This window comes from Natator depressus, chromosome 10, assembly GCF_965152275.1.
Source record: "Natator depressus isolate rNatDep1 chromosome 10, rNatDep2.hap1, whole genome shotgun sequence".
In the NCBI taxonomy this organism is placed as follows: Eukaryota; Metazoa; Chordata; order Testudines; family Cheloniidae; genus Natator; species Natator depressus.
Genome location: NC_134243.1, coordinates 29,970,951 through 29,990,949, shown reverse-complemented (window position 1 = coordinate 29,990,949; position 19,999 = coordinate 29,970,951). Strand labels below are relative to the sequence as shown.

Here is a 19,999-nt window from a genome sequence, read left to right as displayed (position 1 = left end):
TCTAGATTGTAAGCTCTTCAGTTAAAAGATCTTATCTTCATAGCTTGCCTGGAAAACCCCTCACCATTTATTCCATATAAATAATAAATGTGACTTAAAAAAAGCATATTCTGGATGAAGGAAATTCTAGATGGCTGGGAACAGTTGCAGTGCCAGCCTCCCATGGGTCTGCAGAAGCTCTGTATTTAGGAGTCACTAGAGAAATAATTGTTGCACCAGGACAGTTTTGTATTTATTATTCCTATTCGAGGCCTCAGTCCCACAATTAACTCCATGTGAGCAGACTTTTGCACTTGCAGGGCCCGAGTGACTTCACTGGGATTCCACAAGGGTGCAGGGGTCAGCTCATGGCAGGATCAGGGTTCTACATGACAGTTGTGCCAGCTGAGCTAGGTGAGGTATAGAACAGCTTGTTACAATCTGCATATGGAGTGGAGAGTGACAGAGGATGGACTTGAGATGGCCTTAGAAACAGCTATGATAACACTGTTACCAAGAAGGGTTTTATTTTCTTTTGCCAGTAGCTTTGTTAATTGCACAAAAAAATTTTGTTTTGCCATTTAAACATTATCACACATCCTATTCTGAATGACAAACGTTAATTAAAAACAAGGCAAAAAAATAAAAATTCACAATCTTAATTACCTATAGGATCTGTCATCGAGGAAACAAAAGGAAACTGCTTTTCTTTACAAGCTGTTCACAAGTGTCACATTTTCTTTTTAAAAAGGAGGGAGTCAAAAAATAAAGCAAATTGCTAAAACAGAAATCTGCATAAAAAGGAACTTTACAGAATTGCCAACAATATTAAGACAACATTGACTAGCCAGTTTCATTATAGCATCTCTCAATCCACAGCTTCCCCCCTTCCCACCCGTGGATGTCTCTCAGGCCTGCAAACAGAATGGGATTCGTGTTCAGAGACTAGACACAGATAAATACAAGAATCCAAGTGAAACCAACTCCTGGGCCAGAACCTGAAATGGCATCTGAAACAGTCCACTTTTTGCCATTTCCTTCCCTCCCCCATGCTTCATATCTATTTCAGAGTGCTCTCTCTGCTCCCTTGTGTATCAATAATTGTACAGTCCTGCCGGAAACACCACACCCTCCAGCAGATCTGTATCCATCTAGCTAGAGAGCTGCAGTTAGACTTTTACAGGATAAATTACAGTGTTTTGCTGCTCTGCCCTGCCACTCCCATGTACATTCTGATCCCGTTTTAGAACATGACTGTTTCTGACAAAACAAACATGCAGCAGTGCAGTGACCCGGGAACTATTTTCCTCTGTATAATTCTTTGAATTCACTATAGAACACGGATCACAAGACTTAAGAGCTCCCTTCTCCCCAGCTGGTTCTAGAGTATAATGCAGGGAGATCCTTGACTACACTGGCTCAAATCCATTCATCCTAAATTTATTCCAAGAGGTTTCTGCAGGGACATTATAAAAGCCTTCCATTGCACCAGCTCAGATACCAAGTGTCCCTAACAGACACACCTTGGAGTATAAATTCTAAGATCCATCTCCTGCACACTGAAGAGGTGAGTAACTTTCCCCACATACCTTAAACCGACATAAGCTGTGCACCATTTTACAACTGTGATGCGTTTAACCAAGGATTTTGAATGCTGACTGTGGATTTATTGTGGTTGTAAAGTGTGCATACAAGATGTCAAAAGCAGACTGATAGGTAATAGCAGGTAAGGTTACATGTACATTTAACGTAGGATACCTAGGTGAAGGATGACTGGTTTTCATGAGTAGACATGTATATAAGATAAGATTGTTCACAAACACAGTAATGGGTAATCAGGCCAAGTGATGTCTAACAGGATCTCTTACTACAGGGAGATGCTTACTATAGGAGGGGATGTGTAATACAGTGTTCGCTCACAAACAGTAATGGGTCATCAGAAGAGGTGAAGTATTTAAAACATAAGTCACATCTACAGCTTGAGGGAGGAGTTGGATGTTATATTCCATAAAGGATACCTGATACGTTCCCATTTCTTAATGAACCAGACCCACAACTTTATAGATCCCATTGCAGGCAAGGCATCTGCTTCAACTAAAGAAATCCCGAGCCACAGGATCATCAGAGGGTTTTCCTAAATAACACTGCCGCCCCTAAACAGCCCTTAATAAAGAAGGGGGCAACAATGCCAAAGTGGGCTCCAAGGCTGTTTGTTCTTAGCCAATGCAACGAAAAGGATCTGATGGTAAAGGACAAGCAGCCCTTAAGGACTTAACAGAACACAGCCTTCTCGGCATTTGCTTTCTTTTCCGCTTCAGAATTCCAGCATAAAGTGAGTCAAGAGTGTTACCCAACCTAAGGAGGTGGGGGAGTGATCTCGGCCAAGAAAGCTGGTTCCTGGTGTTTTACTAACCTTTTCATTCTCTGAGTCCAAAATGCAAGAACCCTCCTTAAAGGCTAATACTGAGAAAATTAAAATGACAAAGTTCTGTGTTTTTACATACTCAGGCATTGTTTGGACTCTGGCTTTCTCCACCTTCGGCACTAAAAATTTTTCTGTGTTCTTGTGAGTTCACTTCTCCAGTTCAGCTCCAACACTTCTAGGCTCAAGTTCAGCAGCACTTTAGGCTCCCATTATATTTACTAGGTCTTCCTTAACCTTGGGATCGTGCCAAGCAGTCACAACTGCAGCAAAAGAGATATGCTATGCTAGTGTGGTGCTCATAACAGCAACACTCAGCATTTGTATGTGAAATTTTACATATTCAAAGTTCACTAATCAATCCTCACAACATCCCTGTGAGGTAGGTTAATATCAAGCTCATTTTTACAGATGTGGAAACGGAGGCAAAGAGCTAAAATGACTACCTGAAGGCCACAGATGAAGAGCGTGGACTGGAACTGTGGGACTTTCTATCTCTTGGCCCTATGATCATTCCTCTAGTCCATTCTGTCAGATTCATGACTCTACTTGGGATATTGCTGGAACCCAAGAAGCGTTTGTAAATAACTGTTAGGAAAAAGTGGAGGTTGCAGATGATTTTAAAAAATCCACATAAAATAAGGGCAGGAAAGACCTCGAGGTTTGTTCCTTCACCAAGAAAAAAAAATCTGGCTCAATTTTAATCTTTGAATTTTTACTTATGATTTTTTTAAGCAAACCCCTATAAATCTTTTAACACTGTTTATAGGGATGTGCAGCTGTGATTAGCCTTTTAGTAGGCTGTGTTTATATCATGGTCTCTCATCCACCATGGCCTGTGGTTCCTAAGCTAGAGTTATCTGTACAGGAGAAGCCATGAATAATACAGCTTGCTCTTCCCATCAGTATGAGGAGCTCGTCCATCAAGGTGCTGGGGGACCAGACAGTGTTGCATGCAGCCTACATACAGCCCCATCAACTTACAGAACTGCCCTTGGGAGGTGCTTTGTTCTATAGCAGTGGGTGATGAGCAGGAGCAATTCTCACCCCCCCCCCCCCCCCGGGATTTAGGGTTGTACTGATATTCACAGGTAGATGGGATGTATTACAACTGTCCCTCGATGCAGAGAGGACAATGCATATGTTACCCATGGGAAAGGAGAGAAGCAATTGTTAGAAACAGCATCTCGGACAAGCATACAGAGGAGAAATAAAAAGCCAAGCAGCAGGTTTCTGGCTGAATTGCCTCAGAGCTTCTGAACCAGCCGCCACCATTCTGTTCCGTGACTGTCAGTGCATGGCATGGATGTTCTAATCAGATTGCAATAATCCAAGCCCCCTCCTCCCCCTTGTGCCACCAGGGGAAGGCTCACTGCAGCAGCTGCCCTTGTGGCAGATCTCAACAAAGTTTGTGTATAAAAGGAAATGGAGAGACAGAGATGGACTGGTCCAGAGTTAAAACCCAGTATCATCATAATATTAATTAATAATCATGGTATTAACAGTAAGAATGGTGCAGCCTAGTGGATGTAGGCCCTGTACACAGCAGACATATCGTTGTCTGATTGGTCCAATGCTTTTGCTCGTTTGTATACCTGGAGGAGAGAAAGGGGCAAAGGATCAGTTACACTTTTCCCTGGAAGTCTGCATCTAGCAGAACTACTAAGTAGCCATCACTAAACAGAGCACTGCACACATTGAACTGGGTAATTAGTACAACACAGAATAGAACACACAGATCTTGCAGAAGCACTTTAAGTGTCACTTTCTCTGGGCACAAATGATCTGTAAAATTCCCATCAAACCCATCTCCCTAAGTCTCCATCTCATCCATCATACTATAAGATATACACCAATCCCTGCTACCTTGTCTCAAGGCAGCCTTCCCTCCTAGATTTTCCCCCTTGTTGAGAAGCAGCCCCTCCCTACCCAACACAAGACTCCAGCTCTGTCTTGCAGGAGACAGGTCCACACACTAAGTTGAAATGCTGAGTGTCTTACCTCATTGGCTGCAGCTGCCATGGGAGTTGGGTGGTTGACGGAATCACCTAGTGCAATGGCTAATCTAAGATCCTTCTGGATGTATTTCAGGTAGAAGTCAGGTTTAAAGTTTCCTTGTAGGATATCTGTAAAGAGAGGCCAAAAATCAGACTATAAATCAACCCTAAAAATACCTCAATGGCATGCAATTCAACATAAATCTTCACTTCCCCATCCCCAACTCCCAAGATGCTCCTTCCCTATTCCCCACCCTGTCCCTTCTTCCAGTCACACACAACACAACGAACAATTTCACTACCAGGATTGTCGAACTGAACCCAGACTTCCAAACAGTTCTTAGAGCAGATTTCCATCCATTTCGTTTGTCACCTGGCCCAGTGAACTCCTTAATACCAGTCCTAAGGAGACACTGTCTGCAGGTGAGAGAGTTGGTGCTGTGTCTCTGAAGCCCTTACCATGCTGGGAGACAGAATTCAACCCTTCACATCAAGTGTGACATAAAGGGGACAGCAAGAGAAAGTTCCCAGCACCATAGGCTGATAGCAAATGGGACGTTTACTTTTCCCCCTTCATCTCTGCCTACAGCTGCTAGGTTAAAGCAATAACCATGGCCTATGACAAAACAAGAGGGAAATTTACTTTGGCACTTCTGATCGAGGAAGATGCTGGCAAGTTGTCCCTGATTGAGGATATCCAGAAGAGTTTGCTGGGACTGACCAGTCACTTGAGCCAGGGTCAGTCCTTCTGCTATCGTAGCCATGAAGCTACCTTGGACCATGTTCACAATCAGCATCATCTTGGCAGCATTGCCTACTTCACCTGTGAAAGAGACATACCATTGGACGTTCCTCTGTAGCAAGGCAGGCTCCCTGTATACATGACATTAGCAATCCTAGACACTCCACAAGACCCCTCCCCCAGCCCTAGTAGCTCTCCCTTCCCCCAGTCTTACAGATTGCTGACCCTTAGGGCCACTGTCTTGAGGGAGAAGGAAGAAACTTACCGTGATGAAAAGTATGGTTTGAACTAAAAACCTTCATGCAGCCCTAGTTATAAACCTCACCCTAAACATGGTTCCAATTCCAGTGTTTTAAACAGGAGCTCCAGCCAACTTCAGAACCCCCAACCCAATTCTAGACAGACATGTACCTGTCCAGTTTCTTGTACTACCTCATGAGAGAGAGAGAGGAGACAACCAGCTGATATGCTCAACCTCTTACCAGTGGTCTGCAAAGAGGATATATGTCCCCCTCAGACTCCTTGCTGGAAATCCTGCTCCTTGCATTGACTGAGAAACTGCAAGGCCCCTGGTGTTTCAATTACCTAGAAAAAAAGAGGTCTTCCCCATTGCCTGGAAACAGCTACTGCAGTCCTCATATAAACCCCTATCTCCAGCTGCTAAGATCACCAGCATCCCATCATTAGACAGCTGTTGATTTCCTGAGACTGGTGCTTCCAAGAAGCGACCACCCCTGGATACTATCACCTGGAAACAAAGAGAACATACTCTGTTTAGCTATGCACAAACAGAACAGACACACGCTGTGTACGCAGCAGGGCAAACAAGAACACCATGCAGGGTGCTTCTAGCACTAGGTACAGAAGCATAAAGCAAAGTAAACTGTCTATACATACAGATAAGATGAACAGAAATGCTGCAGAATACAAAATAGCATACAACACAGAGTACTGCAAAAGGTGCCCTAGCCCAGGAACTTGCCTTAGCCATGTACTCGTACCTCTGTTCACGTTTCCCCATCCCACAAAGGTGGACTAGAGGACTATACATTTTAGTATCTGAAAACTATGTGACTGTGTCACATGCCGCTGGAAAAGTCTAAGGAACTTGGGACAACACTGAAAGTATATATTATCTAGGGGTGGGGGTGAAGAAGAGGTGCTAGAAAGGAGTTGGTTGAATAGAAAATGACTCCATGGACTCTGCCCTTGTTCATGACAACTATTATTTGCAGATGTGTTTATTTCACCGGCACCATCCTAAATTAGGAGAGGCACAAGGACGGGGGCTTGGAAGTCAAGAGGATGGAAATATCCTGGCATTTAAGTCCATAGAACAGTTTCTTTTAAATTTTACTTTGGCTGTCCATGAAAGTGAGAGTGCAGGCCCAGGACCACAGGCCTCTGACAGATCTTCTAGTGACTTTCTGGACCTTTGTTCCCGACAGGAGCATGTTAGTTCATAGCACATCCGCAGTCTGAATTTACCAATTCACCAACAGACATGACCTTACATTTCACCAATTTAAATTTTGTGCGCTATTGTACTGCCCAGTCCTCCTGCTTTTAGGCCTGGACCAAAGCCAGTTTCAGGACAAAGGCATATGGACTTGAGAGGTCAAGGTAGGAAACCAAAGTTTCTGCTAGAAGTGATTGAAACCTTGCTTCCCTCAGATACAAATATCTGGGTCTCCCTTGATGTAAATATTTTTAAGACCAGGCACATGAAGGAGCTTCCTTCCCATGCCCTGGAGTATTTAACAACAAACCAAGGAATAGCCAGATTATGTATATTGAACAAACAGAGGAAAACTTACTAGCCACCAATAAGACTCCCAAACCTCTTCTCTCCCCCTCCACCAAAGCTGCTACTGTGAAAGTTACTATGGAGGATAGGAACTCTCTCAGGAACTGGAGTTTGGTCAGTTGACAGCACAGAACTGAAATTATACAGTTTGTTGTACATAATCATTTGAGCAAACCGCTTCTGATTTTGTCAACTGGATATCACTTGACAAGTTACTTTATTTCATTCTTTCTGAGCTTGCACCTTCCCTAGAAGAATCCTGGATATCTCCCAGTACTGCAACAAACAAGAGTTAACCTCCTGAAACAATAAAAATTCCACAGCAGTGAATGTCAGATGTTTAGTCAAGGCAATTACCTGTGCCAGTTCTGTGACAGTATCGGCGTCCACTGTCGACATATCCACATAGCACTTCCCTGGGCGGATACCCTGCAATACCCCACTTGGGCCAAGTACCAGCTGTGGAAATAGACAAGGGGTAAAGCAATAGGGTGTCTGCAAAGAAACTCAAATCCTTCAATGTCAGCAGTTAAAACAAACCTGACTCTACAGTGCCCGTCTTCTGGAAGGGTTTCAGAAATGTTCATGCTCTCAGTGTAATTTTAAATAAATATGCGTACAGGATACAGCAATGTTTTTGTTCGAAAAATTACTACTGTGCTGTCTGGCAACTGGAATGACCCTGACTAATGTGTTCAGTGGAACCAGGAACCTGTATTCCGTGACTGTCCAAAGGGTTTGGGTAGGGCAAGACAAGTCAGGACTCTAACATGCAGTCCGGTTAGGAAAGAAAGAGATAATCCTTACATCCTTTGCCGCCTTTGGATCTGATACGCAGGCGAAGGTGATGTCACAGGTCGAGACCACCTCAGCGGGGGTTCTTCCCAGCCGTGCCCCCTCCTGGATGAACAAATCACACTGCAAAAGTCACAGATCCAAACGTAAGGAGCAGGAAGCACAAAGCAACAGGTCCTCTAAGCCAGTGGTCTCCAAAGTGGGGTGCACGCATCCCAGGGGGTGCACAAGACGATCGATTGGGGGGCGTAGCAAGAGGAGCACCGCCGGAGCAAAAGGGCAGAGTGGCAGGAGGAGCACCGCCGGAAGAAAGAAAGAAAGAAAAAGTGGGCGGCCCTGAGACCCCTGGCCCGTGGAGGAGCAGGGGCAGCTGCGCAGCCAGTGGGCGGAAAGAAGCGGCACTTTCCCCTTCAAAGCTGGCCAGAGAGAAGCGGCGCTTTGAAGGGAAAGCGCAGCTGCCCCTGCTCCTCCTGAGTCCTCTGGCCTGTGCTCTCAGGGCCGCATTCCGAGAGGGGCTTTAGAGCTGCAGGCCAGGGCCCCGGGGCCCCCTTAGCCCAGGGCCCTGAAGCCCCTAAAGCCCCTGCATTCCAGGTGGCCCTGCCTGCCGAGGGCGGGGCAGCTCCCAGAATCGCAGCTCCCAGAAGAGTGGCCATGAGAGTGGTGCTGCGCTGCGCAGAGCCACCAGCACACCCCCTGCACCAAAAAGGAGCTGCCCCAGGTAAGTGCTCTGCGCCTCCTGCCTGCCCCAGCCCTGAGCCTCTTCCCGCACCCCCACCCTGAGTGCCCTCCCACACCCTAACTCCCTCCCAGACCCCGCACCCCACCCTGAGCGCCCACTGTATCACAAAGTGTTAAACGAAGATTTTCAAAAATAATAAAGCACATTCGATCACATTGCTCTCACTAAAAATTAATAATTCTTTTTAAAGAGAGCAAAAAGTTTTTTTGTACCGTTAATAAAATAAAAAAAATTAAAAATATTGTTTATTTCATCTTTATCTCGTTTTTTAATTTCTATTTTTTGTGTTTGTTTTATAATTTACACAATATATTAGTACAGTAGTACATGTATATAATTTATACATAAATAAATATACATATATTGGGGGTGCATGCTCAAAAATTTTTTACTGATAGGGGTGCGCGATCAAAAAAGTTTGGAGACCACCGCTCTAAGCCACTGCCATAACACACACTCTAACCATTGTGCCCAGACTGATGTGAGACAGACCTGGCATCTTAGCAGAAGGACAGACCACTATGGAGACTCTGACGCACAAGGTGCCTCCTTCATAATTCCTGAACCCCAGGAGGCAGGGACAGAGTACAAGAGAAGGAAAATATTCTGAGAATATGTAAAAGGGGAGGGCGGAGTGCATCCTGTGAGAAGTCATAGAAGATTTGGATACTCCAAAGTTTGAGGGAAGGGGAGAAAATGCTGGAAGATGACTGTCAAATGGCACCTCCTGTTTTGTCAGCAGGAATATCCACAGTACTGAGAACAATGTGGGGTTTAATTTATTAGACTGTCTGCTTCTCCAGCTGGTCAGCCTTCTGCCACTGTCTGTGTTTGGGGGGAGGAGGGGGGGCGTGTTGTCTCATCATCCATACGAAAAATGGCCACACTATTTTGTGCGCATGTGTGTGTGTGTATATATATCACTCTATGCCATGATCTAATGAAACAAGCACATTACACACACACACACACCCCTCAGTATTCATAAACACTTTAAAGAATCTAAATCCTAGCCCGGAACTCCTCTGCCACCTTGCTAGAGCATTATGAATTGTGCTGAACATCAAATGACTCCTGTTGCCAAAGACAGTAATTTCTCTCCACACTCAGACACCAGTGTCACACTGATGCAGTTCTTTTGGGATCAAAATATTGTGTGGTGTTTTCTTCCCCACTGGCCACCAAAAGAGGAGGAGGGAAGGGAAATAGTACATTGGATACTATGAACTAACATTATATGGCCAATCAGCTGTTCTTGAATTAGTTTCTGATGATGAAACCTGGAAAACTACCTCAGCCTCATCGTAGCAGTTCAGGTTCTCAAGATGAAGCTGTTATTCCACCTTAGCACAACAGGGTGCCAGGGTGGAGAGTCTCATCCAAATAGCACATCTCTCACAGAGTGAACTTGCTTAAACCTTTCTTGGCTGTCCAGCTCCACACCATGACCAGTGTGGCTGTTCTAGCTGAATACAATAACCCAATGACATTATGCATTCCACTCCTCCAAGCATGTGCACACATTTCTGGAAGTTAAGGCACTTAAACAGGTCCCACTGTGAAAGACTCCATCCCACACCTTCTCATGGACACACTTACCTTCTCAGCAGTCCGGTTCCATACAGTGACCGTGTGCCCCATTTTTAGTAAGTTCGAGACAATGCCACTTCCCATCAGGCCGAGACCCAGAAATCCTATCCTGGGGAAAAGAGACACACATCAGTGAAGAAAAGGGAACGCACAGAGACAATAGATGTCAGACTGATGCCACTGAAAATACTGTAGAGCACATGACAGAGGTCCAACACACGAGGAACTTGTGCCACCGCACTCACAGCTAGAAGAACATTTTTAAGAAACCACCTGTTTCCAAAGGTAGAGTTCAGGCTGATATGAAGAGCAAGCTGGTACTCAAGGGAGCACAAGGAAACAATGAGACCATATCAGCATACCAGCTGCCTAATGGTTGTCAAGATTTTTATCGTCATCATGCAAAAGTTCCTTCCCTATTACTCCACACTAGGAACTTCTTTGCAGCTATGGCTCCAGGGATCCTGTATATATCATGCCAGTTTGCAGCAAAATGACAGATGGTAGTAGGAGACACTGAAATACTAAGTAAGAGTGGATCTAAATTACACTTCAGAGTTTACCATCCCCCATGATGTAGCATTTCTGAATGCTAATTGGAACAAAGCCATTTCAGATGCATTTCAGTTTCAGCTTTACATCTGCCCTTTGGTTCACAGCTGGTTGTACGTGCTGCTTTTGAAGCAAACCAACATATAAGGGTTGGAATGAGTCACTCTAGTTCCTTCACCAACAGGATTTGCCCATTTCCATTCCTCACAGCTGAAGTGACGTTCCCCCCACCCCTTCAGGGAAAGGGTTTTACCTGAATAATTTCATCTTTACTTTGGGTCCCCTTGAGTAAGGCTGAAAACTGACATCCCCAGAGAAAGAACCGATCTAACGGCAAACAACAGACCAGAGCCTGATCTGCATTTGAACAGGACAGAGGTCACAGAGTGAAACAGGAAGCCCCGCTCTGGCTCCTGTCACTCTAGAAAGGAGAAGGGGAACGTTAGAAGAAACCAGAAGGCTCACGTGCTCCTGTGAGGTGGGAGAAAGCGCCACCCTCTTCCTCTTGCATTCTAGCTGCTTGAGCTAGTGAGCAAACAAACCTGGTTTTCTGCCAGACATTACTGGAGACATTTTATCTTTGCGGCCCACACTGCATTCAGAAGCGCTGATCTGTGTAATATTCTGTCATGTCACGTCACACACTGCAAATGTGTGTCAGGGTCAGACAAAACCCAATCCCCTATGAGCATCCTGAAGGCCTCTTGCTGAGCTATTCCATGGTGCAGCATCCCCACTCTCATGTGTGGCTGTTTCCCATGAATAGGAGTCTCACACAGGGACAGTATACGGTTCAGAAACAGTGGGGGAGGGATGGGAAGGTTTATTTATTCTAAATGACAGGACAGTCAATTGCTGTTTGCAGTGTTGTAGCCATGCTGGTCTCAGGATATCAGAGAGACAAGGTGGGTGAAGTAGTATCTTTTACTGGACCAACTTTGTTGGTGGAAGGGACAAGCTCTCGAGCTCACAGAGCTCTTCTTCAGGTCCGGGGAAGGTAACTCTGAAGCTTGAAAGCTTGTTCCTTCCACCAACACAAGTTGGTCCAATAAATGATATTACCTCACCCACCTTGTCTCTCTCAGCAGAGCCAATGGCTGCTTCCCCAGATCCACCTGAAAGAGGAAGGGGGTGGAGGAAGAGAAAGAGAGCTGAGTGGCAAAAGGGAGAGAAGGCAGATTCTTGGAACACATGGGGGCCTTACTTTTTGTCAGTAGGAGTGATGCTGCCATTAACTGCTGTGCTGTCTGCTGCCTGGATGGAGGTGGATCCTGTTTCCTGTGAAGACAAGCCACAAGATATTCTTACTTTAGCAGAACTGCCAGACCTCAACACAATAAGAGTAAGACAACGGGACAGTTTGCCTTACCTCTTCACACACCTTCAGCTTCTTAGTGATTGCCTGATAGCAGACAGTTGGCTATATGAAGAGGAGAAAAACACATTTAGGGAAAGGGCTGGTGCTCTCATGCTTTATCCTGCCCTGTACAGAAGAAACTGACCATATGCTTGGTACAAAGGCACAAAGAGGCAACTCATCCCCACGCTATCATCTGCAATGCAGGAAAAGACGGCCACCCTCCTCCCCATGAGAGAAAATAAAGCCCAGAACTTTCCTGCAATGCAGGGTACCAAAATCCCTAATGCCCTTACTCAGGCTGTTCACCCTCTCTTCTAGGTACTACACGCTCCTATGCGACAATCCACACCAATGGAAGGTGGAGGCCCTGAGTATAGGGGACTTACCTGTTCACACATTTGACACTGCAGAAGATGGAGACCCCTAAACCCTTTTCCCCCAGAGGATGCAGACTAGTATCTTGCAGAACACCCTGCTTCACACCTACACTCAGTGTGTCACTGATGGCTGGAAAAGCAGAATCCTTATTAGTAAGGGAGAAGGTGTGGGGGATTTAACAAATGGATTGTGATAAAGGCTTCAGACTCATTTAGATTAAAGATAAGAACCTGCTAGAATCTGCAGCTATCTGCTCTTAATCCAGCTGTCTCTGCCCAGATCCCTACCTGGATACAAACCCACTTCATTTATTTGACCTTCTCTTTAATCTCAATCTTCACTGCCTGATGATAAAAATCCCACATGACAACCTGTCTTTCTTGGCATTAGTTGACTGCATTTCCCAGGGACAAGAAGGTTCAATGTAATGCTCTCCTTCCTATTCCACTCATTATTCAGGACCTGAATCACCAAGCTCTACCCAGATGAAAGAACTAGTAGATCAATCATCCCAGAAGACAAGAACAATGGGTTACTTGACACAGGAAATACCATCTCTTACGTGATAGTATCAACATGGGGAATTCATTGCAGCTGATGGTCAGAGTCAAATCGTGTGGCTACATAACTTTTTATTGCCTGTAAAATTTGTAGTTATAAATGCTAAAATAAAGTTCACCTAAGTCCAAAGGTTAGGGAGTGAGAGGACCACTATAGGGGTGTGATAGAGTTTCATAGCTGTAGCTCCAAATGCACAGCACTGGACAACTGGCTATTGTGCATTCTGTCTGAAGCATCAGACATTAGACCCTGCAGAAGGCAGGAGGCCTAGCTAGATGGACCAGCTGTTTGAACCAGTGTGCCAAAACCTATGTTACTATGGCTCACCTTCTCTGTCTGGCTGAGCAAGAAGTGATGGAAATGTGGGTCACCATCATTCACAGGCTGCAATCAGAAAAGCACAGGCTGAGAAACATCACCAGAGATTTACTGAGCAACCTCAGCATTGATTCCCCTGTTCTCCCAGACGGACGGCAGCATTTCCCAGTTTAAGAAACCTGATAAATTGCTTCTCTTTCTCTGCCTGCCTACTTTAGGACCTCTGACAAAGTAATTCCCAACTCAGGGAACATGTGGGGAAACAGGAAATCATGGGAGGGGAATGAAAGATTGAGAATATGGCTGAATTATATTAAGAATGAGGTGGCATACCAGCCAGTCTAGAATCCTGGTCAGAAGAGATACTCAAATGCTATTTGTTTAAAGCATGTCAAATTAGAAAGACTAGGAAGATTAAATTTGAGACTACACTCAGCAAATGATCTTCCATACTATATGTTCTATAACATCTAAGCCCCATGGGGCACAATCATGCGACTTCCTAGCACTTCCCAGTTTAAACTGGGATTTTATCAAGAACAATTTTGGTGGTTAAAGGAAGACAGGAAAAAATCATTTAAAAGGTAACTCCTTACCTGTGCTGCTAACGATAGAGTTAAAACTAAAAGGATGTTAAACTGGAAATGTTGGCACACTGTGTGACTGCTGACAAATAACCATGTAGAAAATATACAGACAAGATACACAGACCCAGAGGAAGGGAATTGGCTAACTAAGGAACAAAGCTTGCTCATTTATACATCAGTTCCCCTGAACACTGACTGGCTGACTCAGTTACATTTCAGTATCATAAAAAAAGCTAGCTGTCCTTTCCACCTCATATAGGAGCAAGAAAAATCTATGATTATTATTAGAGCCTAGGAAAATGTGAGACTCAAATGAACTGTCCCCAGCATATCCACTCTTATAAGGGTCACTCTAGCTCCTAAATCACTTCTGATGCAAAGAAAGCTAAGAGTTTAATTACCTCACTTACACCTGGAGGCCACTTAAATCCTGCCACTGTTCCAGTCATCACTCTCTTCACTGTACTGGACTCAGGGATCGTGAGGTCCTGAGGAGAGACAAGGAGGGTGATAAAAACTGTGACTGATGGAGTCCCAAGGGTTGACCATGTAGTGTTGGCTTTTATGACATACAAACAAGACAATTTTTGAAGAGCATCATGAAACACTTTTCATTTCACAGGCCTTTGGGAAATCCCTCCCCAAAGAAGTTCACACTGCACCATGCATTGCATTGTCAGTGTAAGACTAGTCCAGCAGTGGGCAAGATGAAGGAGAGTAGGAATCACTGACACGGGGAGTTTCACAGAGTTATGATTTCAGGAGAAATCCCACTGTACCTAGGAGGAATGCATATATTTACACAAATGGAAAACAAAGTTGGAAAGAACTGAACACCCCCTACTCCAGCATTTCCCCAAATGTGAGGCCCATCCCTCAGAGTGGGTGGGGAGTGTGTGAAAGAGAGAGAGAGCTAATCAGGGCAGGGGGATGTTGCCACAGACTTCTTAATTGTTCTCCAGATTCTCAGCTTTCATTTCTTTAAAAATTAGTCTCTGCTATAGATAGTGAGGAAACCTTCACAACATGAAGCAAGCATAACCAAAGCACCAATGTCTGCCTCAGTTTGCAGAGTACCCAATACAGTAGCTCAGGTGTTTGTTTCATTTCAATAGGTGCTAACTCCAATAACAATCATACTTAACATGTCAATATTTCAACTACTTCACTACTCAGCAAAGCATGTAAGAAAGAGGAAGCATATTATGAAGTTTTATAGCAGCATTTTGCAAATGTGGTGTACAGAAGATGTACAAATTAAGCTGCGCAGGCCCCTATGACAGCACATACCAGGATTCAGGAGGGAGATGGGGCATGATTGGTTTCATTTTCCTGGAGGGTTTTTTTTTTTTCAGCTGTCAAGAAATGGACAAACATGACCCGCTCCCTCCCCAGATCTACTTCCTGAAAGAGCACATTACTGTCCAAACACTAGCAGTTTCACGTGGGGAACAAAGCAGAAGCTCGCGTTACTTAGAACAAAGATGGCCAAAGTATGGCTCCTGGACCTAATCTGGCTTGTTGCTGCTGTCTTTTTGAAACAGACCACTACTCTGGACATTTCAGACCCCAGCATGTAACGTTCCATCTAGATCTAGGAGACCTTCCACTCAGACCAAGGTGAAGCACTGCCTGCTGGGATTTGTAATTAGTGGGAAAGGCACGGCCGTTTGGACAGTCAAGGGTGGCTACAATCTGCTTTGTTTAATTCAGGTTAGTGGCCCTTAGGATCTTGACAAGTTATGGATGTCCAGATTTTGCCAAACTTAAAAATATTCATCGCTTTAGTTTAAAATTGAGCATATTTTAAAGAAGAGTACAGCTGTGGTTGTGAGCTTCTTGGCAGCTGAGCAATGTCACCTCTCATCATTAAGTAGTGTAGCTATCTCCCTCCTCCCCCGCCCCCCCCAACAATAAGGATAAAGAAAGAGATTCTCTATCTGTTATGAAACAGAACTGACACTGTCATAGAAGCCAACATTTCACGCCACTCAACCTATACAGGTAGAAAATGTGTGCACAGTATTTCTTCTTTTGGCCAGAAAAGTAAAATATTAGATTTGTAATTATTATTTTCATAATACGGATAACAGAATTTATGCCTGGGCTTGTACATTTCCATGATGGCATTGACAGCATATTATTCTCTGGAGGCACATACCGTTATCAACTTGACGTCTTAGTTAGCCTGTTGTCTCTGACCAGACATTTACTAGCCAGTTGATCAGCTCAATGTCATAAGAACAGCTTTCCACAGCCTCTGCTGAGGTTTGCCAATAAAATACTTACTTTATAAATCCCTCCAACTCATTTCTGGCAGCTGGCATGACTCCTGCAGCTGCATTCCCTGCATGTGACAAATGCCACATGCCAAGATGACTGACAAGTCTTCAGGCCAATGAGGATCAAACTCATGACTGGCAACTGATCTCACATATACAACCTTCAGCAACATGCACCCTCCAAGATTGGAATCATGCTCTGATCCAAGAAAGCATCTTTCATCCCCAGAACATTCTGAAGGTCCATTTTAATCCATGTATTTATACCTGAACTTTTAACATTTGTCTATCCAGAAGCACAAGGAACATGTACAATAAGTTAGTCAATAAAAAGTTATTCTGCATTAACCAATTATAGCCCCCAGGAGCATCAATACTGCTCAGAACCCACAATACCCACCCACCTTTTCCTCTTCTCAGAAGAAAGGAGAAACAGATAGGCCTTAACAGACACTGGAATTCTCTTCCGGACCACTCTCTTCAGTTTGACAAAGAGAGAGTCAATAGCTCATCACTAAACCTAATTTGCCAGCAGTACCCGCACATCTACTACCTGGTGTTAGCTGGAACTTAACTGCAGAGTTATCAAGGAGAAAGGCTGCTGCTCAGACAACTAGGGCCCAATCCCATTAGAGCTTTACAGATCAAGACTGACATCTTGAATTGTACTCCAAAGTGAACTGGAAGTCAGCAAAGAACATGAGCCACAGGTACAAAGTGATCCCTTTGAAGAACCAGTGAGCAAGCAGACTGCCATGCTGTGCACGGACTAAAGTTTCTCAATAGTTTTTAGCAGCAGTCCCTTGTAGAGCATGTGCATTATAGTAATCCATTTTGGAGGTGACAAAGACATGGATCACTGCAGCGAGGGCGACAATCAAAATAAAAAATTGCAATTTTCTAGCTGAGGACAGATACAAAAATACATTTGGTTGCTGCAGCAGAGACACAGAAACAACTGAGAATACAAAACCTGTGGTTACATTGTATCTCAGTAACAGAGGGACTACATCCACAATCACAGAAGCTAAAATAAGCCTCACTACTGCTTCTGATAGCTTCCCTCAACCCACAAGCATTTCTTCAGTGACTCTCAATCAGATGTCCTGACCCAAGTCCCCAATCTCTGTTAGCACTGGGAGTAAGGGAGGGAAGAGTATCAGTCATTCAACCACACAAACCAGATGAGATGGGAGGGGAGATGTACACCAGGATATCATCTCAAGGCACTAAAGCTCACATCTCCTCACTAATCTTCAAATCGGCCCTCATGCATACACTGAGCAGGTAGGGTGGCAAGACGGAACCATGTGCAACCGCACAAGACAGCCCTCTAAGATCTCTCGGAAAAAAATGAATGGAAACATTCAAGAAAGACTATCTAATCCTGCTAGGAATCCACAGAAGACAGTCAACAATAACCTGGTCACGAGTATCGGTCCGCTAATAGATTCAGAAGAATTGACACGAACAGCTTTACAAATGGTACAAAACTGAGCCCTTCCTTTTGGCCTGTAAGCCAAAGTGCCATCCCTAGAGTCAATCAGTAAAGTCCACAGGTCATGGCAGGACATGCACAACACAAACCTTCTCATCTTTGGGGGGCCGTCCCCGCTTCCGGGGGCTCTGATCTAGTGCTCTTTTCAGAGGCGATTTTGAGCCTCGCTCTGAGGAGACAGAAGATGCTCGCTTCTTTCCTTCTCCTGTGCTCTTCTTCAACTTCCCTTCAGAAACACCAGCTTTGCGCTTCTCATCACCAGCAGACTGCTTGCCTCTCTCCTCACTGGAATTACGCCGGTTCTTCTCTTCACTGGAGTTATGAGAAGACGCCTGAGAGATTATAGAACAGAAGATTGCGAGGAAGGAAGAGAGAGAAACTTGAGTGATTTTCATAAAAAACCCAGGGATACCAAGAATCCAGTGCTGATTATCAGGAAACTGATGGTTCAAAGTCACATTACAGCACCAGGTCCAAGAAAAATTAGCTCTTTGAAGCTGTTGAGTTTGAAATTATTCAAGTTAGCATTTAAGTCAAATGTATTTGCATTTAAGCTTAGCATTTAAGTCAAATCAAAAACTGGTTCATAGAACATGCCACGTGAAGGATCGCTGGGGAATCCTGTAGTCTAAAACAAAGGTTTAGGAGAAAGTAAGTTTTAACCCCAGATTTAGCACTGATTTACTGTGTTGTCAACTAGCCTCTCTGCTTCAGTTTCCCCATTAGTAAAAAAGGGATAATGCTTACCTACTTCACAATGGGGTTGGGGAAATTCATGTTTGGTTAAGTGCTTTGCAGATGGAAAGTACTATGTGAGTGCTAACTAGTATCATGGCCATCATGACCACTCTTCTATGGAAAGTTTAAAGTTACAGGCCACCAGCTTTAATAAAGGTAAAACAGAAGCTTGGTTATTGATCACATCAAGCCCTACTTTGGCACAGAAAGCAAAGTTAAAACCACTCACCTGGTCTTTGCCTTTGGCTTTCTTAAGGAACTCCTCCACAGCATCCACAGCCTGCTGGAAGCGCTTACCCTTGTTAATCTTGATCATTTCCTCTTTGTGGGCGTGATAAGGCTTCAGCTGTTCCACTTTGATCCAAGCACTGATAATAAATGTCAGAAAATGTTAACTACTGATACATTTTCCAATCAAAACACACATCAACTTCCTCACCCAACCCCACCATGTAGAGGTAAAACTGACATATACAATAGTATGGCCACATTGGACTGACCATACCAGCAAACTCACTTCTGTTCCCTCTGCCCTGACGGCTCCAACTCCTACATTCACTGAAGTCTTTCTTCAGCCTCCCCAACAAGTAGCATACCCAACTGTGCAAATGAAACTCGCCTCTGGGCACCATTCATGTGCTCTGCCAATGCGCCCACATGTGAGTACACACATTTATAAGTGCACAACTGATTGCTCTTGTACTGGTGTGGGGAACACCCACACACCCAATGTGGGATTTTATTCCTAGGACTGTTGCAACAGGAGGCCACTTAACAGTTCTGACAAAACAACCTTTTGGTCAGAGACAAGATTATTCTTGTCTAGTACTGTGTATGTATGTATAAATCCCCATGAGGGCTGGAAGAATAGACAATATTTTTCAAAATTGGATTTTATAACACTTGAGTGACCACCACAAACAAAAAGAGCACACACACCATAGCTCACTGCACACCACACTTTCAACACACACAGGATCAAATGACTTGTAATAAACTGAAATTTTTCACTTTTGATGAAAAAAGCATTTATCCTCAATTGCTGGCAGTGTGTTTAAGAGTGGCTCGCACCACTGTGTTTTATAACGTAGTAACATCAAAGCAGAGCTCTCTTCTGCTTTGTGAAGAAACTCCTAAATTTTCTCCCTGTAACAACTGGTTTTCCTTGACACTTCTGAAATGTGTAGGCTCTCATATGGAATGATCGCCTTCTTTCACGTTGTCCACCTCTTCAAAATTTTCATTCCGGACTGCTCCTCATCAGTTAAGTGGCTGCAGTGCTATTTCCCCTTTACTATTGGGAAGGGTAGAGTTCTGTGCACTACTTATTGGAAACGTTGCTGAATAGGAACATCCATCAGCATTTTCATCAGGGAGCAGCTCACTGTACAGCATTAGGCAGGGAAATGAATTTTAAAAATGGGCACCATTGAAAAACAAAAGATGCTAAATGTCAGTGGTAGAAGATTTAAACATTTTGATCACCCCCAGCAATGGTTATCTCCTGCAGACAGGTGCTGCTGTTCACAGGAAGCCTTTTCAATTTCATATTTTCAAGAATCATATCTACATAGCTATAAACCAAACACAAATTTTAAGACATGATGCCTTAGTAGCTCATTTTTCAAGGAATGGAAATTAGAAATCCACCCAT

General features: G+C 44.2%; 1 protein-coding gene across 10 annotated transcripts in view; it reads right to left on the bottom strand.

Annotated features, from left to right (window-relative positions):
- GLYR1 (glyoxylate reductase 1 homolog) overlaps positions 1-19,999 on the bottom strand; it is a 68,131-nt gene that overhangs the window by 34,388 nt on the left and 13,744 nt on the right. For 5 of the 10 annotated variants that reach the window (XM_074965558.1, XM_074965560.1, XM_074965557.1 and 2 more), the window contains 12 exons: positions 18,575-18,713; positions 17,697-17,939; positions 14,229-14,315; positions 13,250-13,306; positions 11,993-12,043; positions 11,828-11,901; positions 10,081-10,180; positions 7,755-7,865; positions 7,305-7,406; positions 5,726-5,888; positions 5,042-5,221; positions 4,403-4,527 (listed from right to left, as the gene is read on the bottom strand). In XM_074965558.1, coding sequence (XP_074821659.1) covers positions 4,403-4,527; positions 5,042-5,221; positions 5,726-5,888; positions 7,305-7,406; positions 7,755-7,865; positions 10,081-10,180; positions 11,828-11,901; positions 11,993-12,043; positions 13,250-13,306; positions 14,229-14,315; positions 17,697-17,939; positions 18,575-18,713 — 1,432 coding nt within the window. Of the gene's footprint in view, positions 1-1,624; positions 3,997-4,402; positions 4,528-5,041; positions 5,222-5,725; positions 5,889-7,304; positions 7,407-7,754; positions 7,866-10,080; positions 10,181-11,827; positions 11,902-11,992; positions 12,044-13,249; positions 13,307-14,228; positions 14,316-17,696; positions 17,940-18,574; positions 18,714-19,999 lie in introns of those variants that run through there. The other 5 variants (XM_074965561.1, XM_074965562.1, XM_074965553.1 and 2 more) reach the window with 5 other exon arrangements.